The sequence below is a fragment of the Astyanax mexicanus genome, chromosome 1, assembly GCF_023375975.1.
Source record: "Astyanax mexicanus isolate ESR-SI-001 chromosome 1, AstMex3_surface, whole genome shotgun sequence".
NCBI classification, from domain to species: domain Eukaryota; kingdom Metazoa; phylum Chordata; class Actinopteri; order Characiformes; family Acestrorhamphidae; genus Astyanax; species Astyanax mexicanus.
The window spans coordinates 124,041,501-124,054,208 of record NC_064408.1 but is presented as its reverse complement, the minus strand read 5'-3'; the positions used below and the strand labels follow the sequence as shown (position 1 = coordinate 124,054,208).

The window sequence follows — 12,708 nt, the reverse complement described above, 5'->3', positions numbered from 1 at the left end:
GTTTGCAATAGCCATTTCAGTTTGATATATCTAGTAACTGATGGACACAGTAATATTTCAGGATTGAAATGAGGTTTATTGACAGAACATAACAGAAAATGTGCAATATGCATTAAACCAAAATTTGACCGGTGCAAAAGTATGGGCAGCCTTATCATTTTATTGATTTGAATACTCTTAACTACTTTTTACTGACTCACTGAAGCACAAAATTGGTTTGGTAACCTCACTGAGCTTTGATTGATGGTTTCGTCCCATGCAAGCGTATGCAAAATATTTGCAGAACTTTGAGGTGTGTACTCACATTTTGGCAGATACTGTACCAACTACTCGTCTTGTGGATTTTTATATACCTTAGGAAAACCTGGTTCAATGTCTTTTGCTTTAACAAACACGGACCAGGCTCTCTACATTCTAATAAGCTATATCATACATTAACATAAAAAAAAGATTGAGTAAATTTAGATCAGCATGCATCTGCGCTGAAACTCTTCAATAAATATTTATTGTTAGGGTATCCTTTAAACACTCTGTGGCAATTCTAGAGTCAATTAGGGCCAGATTACATTTGTTGTTGCTGGAACCATTACGTAAAACATCCATTATGAATATATAATTACAAAATACTAAAACCACTAAGCCTTCACAACAGATAGAAAACACTGTAAATTCACAGACCAGTCTGTAAGTATAGCAATATTTATACCAGTACACAGCAGTGATTAAGAGAAAACTTAACCAAATTTCATTAGCAGGCATCACCTAATGGCCAGCAGAGCTCTGTACAATAACAATCAAATTTTCAAACTTGTAAAAACTACCACATGGTGTTCCTCACAATAAACAATATATTTGGATTCCAATGCACATTTTAGAAACACAAAACTTAACTGGATTTTATACTCTAATAGTATACTGTATTGATGTTTTACTTACAGATCAGGGGTGGGTTTCCCAAAAACAATCAATCTTCATGAATAACTGACAAAGTAACGAATGAGTTCAAAGACTGGCTTTGATGACTCCTCCCCCGAAACAGGGCGCTCGGTCAAACCACAAAGGGTTTGGGAAACACTCTTTAATTAGCGATTGATGTTAAGTACTAGTTAACCCAGTTCTTACCTTTACAATGTTTTTGGAAACCTAACCCTGTTCCATTACTGATCTTAGAGCATTTGTGTTTCTTCAGGCTACTAGAATACCTAAAGTTCTTCTTACAATCGGAGCAAAAATACGGTTTCTCTCCAGTGTGAATGCGCTGGTGTTTTTGGAGATGACTCTGATCAGTAAAATTCCTCCCACAGTCTGAGCAGTGATATGGTTTCTCTCCAGTGTGAATGCGCTGATGTTTTTTGAGAATACTCTGAACAGTAAAACTCCTCCCACAGTCTGAGCAGTGATGCGGTTTCTCTCCAGTGTGAATGCGCTTGTGATTTTTGAGAGTATTCTGTTGACTAAAACTCTTTCCACAGTCTGAGCAGTGGTATGGTTTCTCTCCAGTGTGAATGCGCTGGTGTTTTTTGAGAGTATTCTGTTGACTAAAACTCATCCCACAGTCTGAGCAGTAATACGGTTTCTCTCCTGTGTGAATGCGCTGGTGATTTTTGAGAGTACTCTGATCAGTAAAACTCCTTCCACAGTCTGAGCAGTAATACGGTTTCTCTCCAGTGTGAATGCGCTGGTGGCTTTTGAGATAACTTTGATCAGTAAAACTCCTCCCACAGTCTGAGCAGTGATACGGTTTCTCTCCAGTGTGAATGCGCTGGTGGCGTTGGAGATGACTCTGACGACTAAAACTTTTACCACAGTCTGAGCATTGATACAATTTCTCTCCAGTGTGAATGCGCTGGTGGCGTTGGAGAGTACTTTGACGATTAAAACTTTTGCCACAGTCTGAGCATCGATACGGTTTCTCTCCAGTGTGAATGCGCTGGTGGCGTTGGAGATGACTCTGACGATTAAAACTTTTACCACAGTCTGAGCAGTAATACGGTTTCTCTCCAGTGTGAATGCGCTGGTGTAGTTGGAGAGTACCCTGTTGAGTAAAACTTTTCCCACAGTCTGAGCAGTGGTGAGTTTTCTTCTTGCCTGTACTTTTCTGCATTTGTTTGGGAGGAGTAGGAGAGGATGTTGGCTGATTAATGGACATTTTTCTGGATTCCATTTTCCCCTGTTTAAGTAGTTTATCCTGTTTGTGAACTATGAATTTCCAACAGATTCGGAAGTTGTCAACAGGAGCAGGAGACCTGAAACAGGACAGCATTCATTTCTGGAAGAAGCAAAGAAAAAACAATGTCCAAGCTCAATGCTAGTTTAGGGTGCAAAATTAAAATCTTTCAATTGGAAAACTGTAAAATCTGTACATCTCAATATTTTTCACAAATTCCAAGATTTCTTTCCATTTAGTACTGCTGATTTGTATAAAATACAAACTTTTTAGTTTATTAAAACCATACATGTGACCAAGTACCTAATAGGGAATAGTAAATGGACCTCTTAGAATTTTCTCAGAGCCTCAGAACAAAACACAAACCCTCTGTAGTGCCTGTGGAAGAATGACCAGTCCTTCATTTACTCATTAAATTATTTTAACAACACAAAATTAGAGATTCACCAAATATCTGTCAACTAAAATTAATGGTCTAGAAATTGCTTTTGTTGTTTGGTTGAACAAATTTATTTTACTTAATATTGCATTGTTTCCTCTAGGGCTGGACCCGAATATTCGGGTATTCAGATATTCGCTGGTTGAGTAGGTATTCGGTTTTTAATTTTGGTATTCGGATATTCGTATTTTGTTTTTATTTAGCTCCACATCACGCAAAGTCCGAGTCAAGTCTCAAGTTTCTTTTGACGAAATAAAAGTCAAAGTATTATTCCGTGAGGCAAATAAGGGCCTGCTCTTTAAAATAATGGAAAATTCATAACAAAATTAATAATAACAAAAACATTAATATGAAATTGGAAAATAACTAACAAAAAGCCAAATAAAATCTAATCTAACGAATTTCAAAAGATCAAAAACGAAAAACTCAGCAGAAGAGTAGAACAATAACGTAATATTACAATATTATTGCGTCTGGACAAGTAAGCAAAGCTATGCGCTTTTTTAAATGTTGTTCTGCTGAACAGAAAGAGTTCTGCATACTAGAGTTTAGATTATCTGCCTGAAAGCGAGCCTGAACCCGAGCTTGAACGCCAGCCTGACTGACCCGATGCATGAACTCGGGCCGGCTGAAAACTGCCACCGCTTTCCTCGGGCCCTGTCAGATTCGGCAGAAGAAATGGTCTGTGATTTAATGTAACAAATCACACTGTGATTTTTGTGATGTTTCTCCAGTTACAGCTCAAGCTGCGCGTTTAAAGCTCAACGCATGAATTGCTCGCGGGGGGATTTGGCGCGTCTGTCAAGCAAGATAATGGACAGTTTTGGGAGCAGAGATGAAGAAGTAGGTAAATCTCAAATTTGTAGTTTATTGCTCTACTAAATTAGTGGCTTTAAAACGGACTCAGGCTGGAGGCAGGTCTGGCAGACATGCGGGATCGGGTCGGTTCTGGCAGTTTTTTTTTTACTTTAATTTAAAGGTGATGATTTTTAACAGCAGGGGCAGGCAGCTGGCAAACAGGAGGCATATTTTTTACACTCTGCTTGCACAAATTAAATCAAGTAAGATTTTCAAGATCACTTCTTGGACTTGCTATCAATTTACACAGCAAATGTTCCAGTAAATGTAAATCAGAAAAGCACAGCCTAATTACATTTAACACTACCACAAATTTATGATTAGAATAGCCCTGCTGAGATAAGTATGATTTGAATAGAATTTCCGGATGAAATATGAGACAGCACCATGGAGTTACATGCATGATTATGATAGCCATGCTGGAGAACACTTATGACTAAAATAGGACTACTAATTAATATATATATATATAATTAGAAAAGCGTTTCTGAGGAATATTTGAAACTAATATGACAAAAATAGATGTATAATGCTGAGGTAAATTCTTAAAATAATAGCATTTCTGAAGTAAATGTATGTTGTATGTATATGGCACAATTGAGGAACATTTATAAGTAGTTGTGCTACCCAGTTATAATTGCTACATACCGCACATGTTTATGTTTTTCATGATATGATATGTCAATTGGTGAAGTGGAGTAAACAATGGCTCAGTTAGCTAACTAACTAATTATTAAATATTAAAAACGTCCCATTATCTCTGTGTTTCATCATTAGCTTTACTCCGGAAATCACTGTTTTATGCTAGTCTTTTGTTGTTATCTAACGCTGGGTCCGCATTTTACAGACGTCCATCCAAGTCGGACTCCGTAAAACGCGGAACATCTGGAATGTTGTCCAAACAACGAGCTATTCCATCAACTGAACACGGACTATTCGAGAGCACGAGAAAGACTTACCATCTAACTGATGATCATTTCTTTCTCAGAACGGACTCCGCTGATCCACGGTGAAGACTGGAACTGTTCAGATCTACAGAATTACTAGCTGAAAGCTCGTGGAGCTCCAGTTTCTGCTTCTGCGGGTTTTCAGATCCAAAACTAGTTCCATACTGCCACCTATCATACACTGCTGAAGAGGAAACCAGAGACTCTTCTTCTTCTTTCAGGTTTATGGCGGATGGCGGACCAGCTGTTGGTGCATTACCGCCACCTACTGAGCAGGAGTGTGAAGTGTGACTTCAGGAAGTGACGTGCACAATAATAACCAAAATAAAGGTGGAAGGAAAATGTTTAACTAAATAAATAAAAGTAAAAGAAAGTAAACGAGAAAAGAAGAGAAAAAGAGAAAGAAACCAGATACTCTCTATTAAAGTGGAAAAAAATCACTTCAGAATGTGTTGTGGGCTTGTTGAACCTGTAGAGGGCGCACCCGAGTGAGTCCAAAATTATCCAAATCTGAGTTTATAAATGTTTTACTGAAAGTTTTTCTCTTTTCTATAACAGAACACTATCAAATGTTTCAGCACCACACACATATTTTTAAACTCCAGATACAAAACTTTTAAATTCCAGTTAAGTTAATATGATGCTTTTTAACTCGTTATAATAAAGCTTTTACACTCCACATATAAACATTTAAAACCCCATTTATTACAAAGCTTTTAAACTCCAGTTTTTACAAAGCTAGATAGTATTTAATTAAAAGTTGTTTTTTTTCACTATTTAGCTCCAGTCACCCCCATTCTTTTTGGGCTTCACTCGAGGACTCTCTAGCGTTTAACTGTAATTTTCTGATATAAAAAGGAGATAGAGAGTGGGTAGTCTGTCCATGATCCTGCTGTGAAGGACACCATCCACCCTGTTTTTAATTAATAATTACATTTCACTGTTATACTTGAATAATTTTAATGTGATGTGAGTGCTTGTGTGTGCTTCTTAAAACAGAAATATATGAAATATATTTATTGCATAATCTGCCTGGGCTTATTGCTTACAAATAAGCCTGGTAGTATATATTCTTCAACTAGTTTTAGTGAGATACACTTTCCATTTTCTTGGTGTTCCCTTTTGGGCGGTTGGCCAAAGGAGTGGCATGATATTTTCTAAAAGTTTGGGGATGAATAATAATGTTTTTTGCAATGTAACATCTTTAATGACTTCATTACCTAAACAAATGTATACAAATAAATCCTGATACAGCTAAGGATGAATACAGGAGGTAAGTATATCACATGTGCCTCCTTAACAATAATATTACAAATAACCTTATAATGCTTATTTACTAATTTCCGTCTTGTTTCAGATTATATATGATAGGAAAAGATGGATACTGTTCCAAGAGAAAACGCCACACAATACTTTCGTTAAACATTTTAAAATCTTTGACAATTATAACATAATGGCAGCATGTTAAACAAAAATATGCATTTGTCCACAATGTCTTCCTCTATTTACTTTACTGCTCTGCCCCCGACAGATCTGACCGAAAGAGGATAAAGTGTTTTCCTGTGGTTTGTTGTGGCACATTTTGGTAGGATACGATTTTCCCCAAGTAAAAAGCCAAACCCAATCCAAACCAAGATGATAGTCTACAAACCCACTAACTGATATCTTCAAAAGGGACCCCTCTGTTGCCCTCACGTATTGTTTAGGACTATCATCTCCTCTAACCAAAGTTATTAGGAATTTACCACTGGATGGAGACAGTTCCAATACAGTGGAGCCAAACAAGTTGCACTTTACTGGACCAAAACTGACCAGCTATTAAAAAAAGTCTAAAACAGTTGCAAAAATTGTTTTTCCAGTTTATTTGAATAGTTCAATACAAAAAAAAAACAAAACCAAACTAAGATGAAACCCTCCAAGTCTACACACCCGCTAACTGAAATCTCCAAAAGAGACCCCTCTGTTGCCCTCACGTGTTGTTTATGACTAGCATCTCCTCTAAATCACTGTTAATAGGAATTTAACACTGATTGTTGAGGTCTGGGTAACCCTGTGTTGAGGGAAATAGAGCTGACAATGGAGACATGGTATTTAACCAATGGTATTGATTAAAATAAAAGGAAGAAAAAAGAATGTTTATAGTAGTACAACTTCAATGAAGTTGGGACATTGTGTAAAACATGAATAAAAACAGAGTACGATGATTTGCAAATCCTTTTCAACCTATATTCAATTGAATACACTACAAAGACAAGATATTTAATATCCAAAAGGATAAACTTGTTTTTTGCAAATGTTCACTTATTTTGAGCCAGCAACACACTCCAAAACTTTGGGACCGAGGCATGTTTACCACTGTGTTACATCACCTTTCCTTTTAACAAAACACAATAAACATTTGGGAATTAATGACAATAATTGTTACAGGTTTGTTGGTGGAATTCTTTTATCTTTTAATGGAACGACAGTATAAAAATTAAACTTGGGTTTACACAGTGAACATGTCCTACAGTGCCAGGAATGTTCCAAATGGCATGAAAATATATCTTGTCTGTAATTCCCAGCCTTGAGGGAATGTAATATAGGCGCATGCATGGCAAAGTAACAGAATGCACAGACTTGGAGACAGCAGCTTAGCTTAGACTGCGACCATCTGTGTTGTCTGCAGGAATTAACTGCTTGCACGTACAATCAACCACAGAAGTAGTAACAATTATTGATTTTGACATATTTTCTCTTAGAATTCTCAGATCTCTGTTGTGTAAGGTGCTGAACTGCTAGCGGAATCCATTTAAAAATTACTTTCAGAATAACAACTGGGTCGTTATCACGAGTTAACGTAGTTCTTTACTTACGCAAGGGTTTGGGAAACACTCTTTAATTAGCGATTGATCTTAAGTACTAGACCAGACGTTCTACTAATGCAGCAGCATGTCTGGTCTTCAACCAGCCAAAACGGGCACATGTCACTCCGCTGCTTGTTGAGCTCCATTGGCAACCGGTTGCTGCTCGCATCAAATTCAAAGCTCTTACAATCGCCTACAAGATGATGACTGAACAGCTCCTTCCTACCTGCACTCACTCCTCAAGGCTTACGCTACCTCCCGGCCGCTGCGCTCCTCCAACGAACGTCGCCTCGCTTTGCCTAACATTCATACAAAGCAATCCAGACTGTTCTCATACAGAGTTCCCCAATGGTGGAACAAACTACCTTCCACTACCAGATCAGGAGAATCTATCTTTAATAAACTCCTGAAGACAGAGCTCTTTAAAGAGCAATTACTCTCCTAACACCTCTTACTAACTACTTCTAACCTCATCTCCTTCTTCCTTTTCTCTACTCCTCTATCCCATTATTTCCCTTTGACCTCCTTTAGGCCCTTTCTAAAGATGTTGTTACCTTTAACTTCTTTTTTTTTTTCTTTACTATTGTAAGTTATTTTGGATAAAAGCGTCTGCCAAATGTAATGTAATGTAATGTAGTTAACCAAGTACTTTGCTTTGCAATGTTTTTGGAACCCTTACCCTGTCGCATTACTGATCTTAGAGCATTTATGTTTCTTCAGGCTACCAGAATACCTGAAGCTCTTCTCACAGTCTGAGCAGTGATATGGTTTCTCTCCTGTGTGCATGCGCTGGTGTTTTTTGAGATGACTCTGTTCAGTAAAGCTCTTCCCACAGTCTGAGCAGTGATACGGCTTCTCTCCAGTGTGAATGCGCTGGTGGCATTGGAGATGACCCTGACGATTAAAACTTTTACCACAGTCTGTACACTGATACGGTTTCTCTCCAGTGTGAATGCGCTGGTGGCATTGGAGATGAATCTGATCACTAAAACTTTTACCACAGTCTGAGCAGTGATATGGTTTCTCTTTAGTGTGAATGCGCTGGTGGCATTGGAGATAACTCTGATGACTAAAACTTTTACCACAGTCTGAGCAGTGATACGATTTCCCTCCAGTGTGAATGCGCTGGTGGCGTAGGAGATGACTCCGCTGACTAAAATTCTTTCCACATTCAAAGCAGTAATACGGTTTCTCTTTAGTGTGAATGCGCTGGTGGCATTGGAGATAACTCTGATGACTAAAACTTTTACCACAGTCAAAGCAGCAATATGGTTTCTCTCCAGTGTGAACACGCTGGTGTTTTTTGAGATAACTCTGATAAGTAAAACTCCTCCCACAGTCTGAACAGTAATACGGTTTTTCTCCAGTGTGAATGCGCTGGTGGTGTCGTAGGTGACTCTGACTATTAAACCTCCTCCCACAGTCTGAGCAGTGATACGGTTTCTCTCCAGTGTGAATGCGCTGGTGTTTTCTGAGACTATTCTGTTGACTAAAACTGTTCCCACAGTCTAAGCAGTAATACGGTTTCTCTCCAGTGTGAATGCGCTGGTGTTTTTTGAGAGTACTCTGATCAGTAAAACCCCTCCCACAGTCTGAGCAGTAATACGGTTTCTCTCCAGTGTGAATGTACTGGTGTGTTTTGAGAGTACTCTGATTAGTAAAACTCCTCCCACAATCTGAGCAGTGATACGGTTTCTCTCCAGTGTGAATGCGCTGGTGGCGTTTGAGATGACTCTGACTATTAAAACTTTTACCACAGTCTAAGCAGTGATACGGTTTCTCTCCAGTGTGAATGCGCTGGTGGCATTGGAGACTACTCTGACGACTAAAACATTTACCACAGTCTGAGCATCGATACGGTTTCTCTCCAGTGTGAATGCGCTGGTGGCGTTTGAGAAGACTCTGAAGACTAAAATTTTTACCACAGTCTGAGCAGTGATACGGTTTCTCTCCAGTGTGAATGCGCTGGTGGCATTGGAGACTACTCTGACAACTAAAACATTTACCACAGTCTGAGCATCGATACGGTTTCTCTCCAGTGTGAATGCGCTGGTGGCGTTTGAGATGACTCTGAAGATTAAAACTTTTACCACAGTCTGAGCAGTGATACGGTTTCTCTCCAGTGTGAATGCGCTGGTGGCATTGAAGATGACTCTGACGGTTAAAACTTTTACCACAGTCTGGGCAGTGGTGAGTTTTCTTCTTGTCTGTACTTTTCTGGATTTGTTTGGGATGAGTAGGAGAGGATGTTGGCTGATTAATGGACATTTTTCTGAATTTCATGTTCTTCCCCTGTTTAAGTAGTTTATCCGGTTTGTGAACTGTTCTGGTTGAGTATTTCTGAAGATAAATTTCAAACAGATTGGGAAGTTGTCATCAGAAGCAGGAGACCTGAAACACGACAGCAATTATTTCTGGAAGAAGCAAAGAAAAAACAAAATTCATTGTTAGTTTGGGGTGCAAAATTAAAATATTTTCATTAGAAAACAGTAAAATCTATAAAATTCAATATTTCTCACAAAATACAAAATGTCTTTTCATTTCTTTTTGATTTGTATAAAATACAAATTTTACAGTTCAATAAAATCATGCATGTGACCAATTGCCTAATAGGGAGTAGTAAACGGACCTCTTAGAATCTTCTCTGAACCTGAGGACCAAACATAAACCCTCTGTAGTGCCTGTGGAAGAATGACCAGTCATTCAGAAAAGAAACAAATGCTGCACAATTATTGAAAAACTTAAAGGTGCATTATGTAGGACCTGAGAGCGAGCGTGTGAAATGGCTACAGCAGTCCAATTTCAAAACACCACAGAGAGTAGTCTGCTCCGCCCACCCCTCCCCAGCCGCAAAACTTATTTGGGTTGCCAAATTCAGGAGGCTGAATCTACACAACGTTAAGATTAGAAGAAGCCAATAGTATAAAGCTGCAGCCTCGGAGACTGCAGTTTCAGGACCCTGCATTTCTAGAACCATTTGTTTTCGAGACACTTCCACCTAGCGAAATGAATGACTTACTACTCCTTAATATAACATCACCATGTTTAACTACTTATAGATTTAAAGGCTTATTTCACCCAAATATCACCAATTTAGCTAACTACTTACACTTTTTTTGTTTATTTCACCCAAATATTACTCTGTCTTAAAATATGTCTTAGAACTCCCAACCACATATCAGAGAAACAAGAAAGGCTTGGGCCTATAATATTAATATGTAACTTTATTTGATAACTGAAATGGATTCCAACTACTTTTTGAGAGATTGAAATCCTCGTTTCTGGGCTTAGTGTATGTCTGAATTAATATAACAGACTGAAACGTGTCAGTCTTCCCTTCTCTGTTTTTAGCATGCTCTCCGCCTGCGCTTCTGTTTACCATAATGTCGCGCGGAAAACACGTAATGTTAGGTGCTTGTAATGCTTTTTAGGCTAACGTTCCTTATACAGTCACATCCTGTGTAGATTACATTGATGTCTATTCCCAGTGGCAAGACAAAGAAGAACAACTCACAAGTTCCTTTATGAGGGAAAGGACAAAGTTCAGTTTACACCAGAACAGCATTTTAATCAGGATTTTTTTCTCACCCAACTTGATGTTTTCTTTTGTTTGTTTGGATTTTTGTACTCTGGAAATAACATGAAGAAGGCCATTCAAGAGGACACTCTGGAGCAACCACTTAGCAACCACCAAGCAATACCTTAGCAACCACCCCAGATACCACAGCAACACCTTAGCAACCACCTAGCAAAGCCTTAGCAACCACCTAGCTACCACCTAGCAACACCATACCAACCACCCTGGATACCATAGCAACACCTTAGCAACACCTTAGCAACCACCCTGGATACCATAGCAACACCTTAGCAACCACCTAGCAACACCTTAGTAACCCCCCTGGATACCATAGCAACACCATAGCAACCACCCGAATACCACATCAACACCTTAGCAAGCACCTAGCAACGCCTTAGCAACCACCTAGCAACACCATACCAACCACCCTGGATACCATAGCAACACCTTAGCAACCACCTAGCAACACCTTAGCAACCCCCCGGATATCATAGCAACACCTTAGCAACCACCTAGCAACCACCCCGGATACCATAGCAACACCTTAGCGACCACCCCGTATACCATAGCAACACCTTAGCAACCACCTAGCAACATCTTAGGAACCACCTAGCAACACCTTAGCAACCACCCCGTATACCATAGCAACACCTTAGCAACCACCTAGCAACACCTTAGCAACCACCACAGATACCAGCCAGCACTGCAATCACACTCTGTAGGAACTGCAATCTAGTTTTAATCCGTTTTTTCTTCTCGTTTCTGGGCTTAATGTATGTCTGAATTAATATAACAGACTGAAATATGTCAGTCTCCCCTTCTTTGTGTTTTTAGCGTGCTCTCCGCCTGCGCTTCTGTTTACCGTAATGTCGCGCGGATACGCGCATCTAAATGTATAGTGCGGATGACTTGACTGGGAATTTCCGAAGCGCGGATAGCTTGACTCCGGAGATCATAGCTACATACTAACCGCACATTTTTATGTTTTTTTTTTTTTATGATAATTTCAATTGGTGAATTGTAGTAAACTATGACTCAGTTAGCTAACTAACTAATTATTAAATATTTAAAACCTATCTGTGTTTCAGCATTTATTACTTTACTTTACACTGTTTTATACTAGCTAATCTTTTGTTGGTATCTAACGCTGATTCCGCATTTTAACATCAGCCGTATCACCAACACTACCCCAAAACTGTGTGTTAAAACACATTAAATATATAAACATTAAATAATTCTGTATATACCGGTATTACTCACCAATACTACCCCAAAACTGTGTTTTAAACCGACTTTAGTAACAATACAGGATCAATCCTGCCTCTAACAATGGGGTTCCACCATACGGTCCATCCCCTTCCCCCATACTCTACTCCCCCCTCACTCACCTCTAACTGCACCATAATAACAAGATCCTAGAATCCGGAGGAAATGCAGCGATGCAGAAAGAGGAGTAAAGAGCTGGAAGAAAAAGAGTGAGAGCAGTGCAATAAGGAGAAGTTGGAGCTCGGGGAAAGACTGAGAGAGTAAGAGAGAGAGAGAGAGAGAGAGAGAGAGAGAGAGAGAGAGAGAGAGAGAGAGAGAGAGAGAGAGAGAGGAGGAGGTGGAGTTTGGAAATTCAAGGCAGACTCGGTAAAACGCGGAACATCTGGAATGTTGTCCAAACAACGAGCTATTCCATCAACTGAACACGGACTAATTGAGAGCACGATAAAGACTTACCATCTAACTGATGATCATTTCTTTCTCAGAACGGACTCTGCTGATCCACAGTGAAGACTGGAATTGTTCAGATCTACAGAATTACTAGCTGAAAGCTCGTGGAGCTCCAGTTTCTGCGGGTTTTCAGATCCAAAACTAGTTCCATACTGCCA

At 39.2% G+C, this 12,708-nt stretch overlaps 2 protein-coding genes across 12 annotated transcripts in view; both read right to left on the bottom strand.

The window, feature by feature from the left end:
• Positions 1-12,708, bottom strand: part of LOC111190074 (gastrula zinc finger protein XlCGF49.1-like) — a 63,825-nt gene that overhangs the window by 32,104 nt on the left and 19,013 nt on the right. For 2 of the 10 annotated variants that reach the window (XM_049465018.1, XM_049465025.1), the window contains exon 1: positions 4,424-4,569. The exons of 4 other annotated variants lie outside the window; for them this stretch is intronic. The gene's annotated coding sequence lies outside the window, so the exon portion shown is untranslated. Of the gene's footprint in view, positions 1-2,246; positions 2,270-4,423; positions 4,570-12,222; positions 12,392-12,708 lie in introns of those variants that run through there. 4 more of the 10 variants (XM_049465014.1, XM_049465020.1, XM_049465019.1 and 1 more) reach the window with 4 other exon arrangements.
• LOC111190070 (zinc finger protein 239-like) lies at positions 56-12,703 on the bottom strand. Of its 2 annotated transcripts, none has more exons than XM_049464950.1 (2): positions 12,557-12,703; positions 56-2,246 (listed from the first exon to the last, which is right to left on the bottom strand). In XM_049464950.1, the coding sequence occupies exon 2, from the start codon at positions 2,162-2,164 to the stop codon at positions 1,103-1,105; it is 1,062 nt and encodes a 353-aa protein (XP_049320907.1). In that variant the 5' UTR covers positions 2,165-2,246; positions 12,557-12,703; the 3' UTR covers positions 56-1,102. The 2 variants fall into 2 exon arrangements, with proteins under 2 accessions (XP_049320907.1, XP_049320904.1); XM_049464947.1 differs by lacking the exon at positions 56-2,246 and adding an exon at positions 6,257-9,671.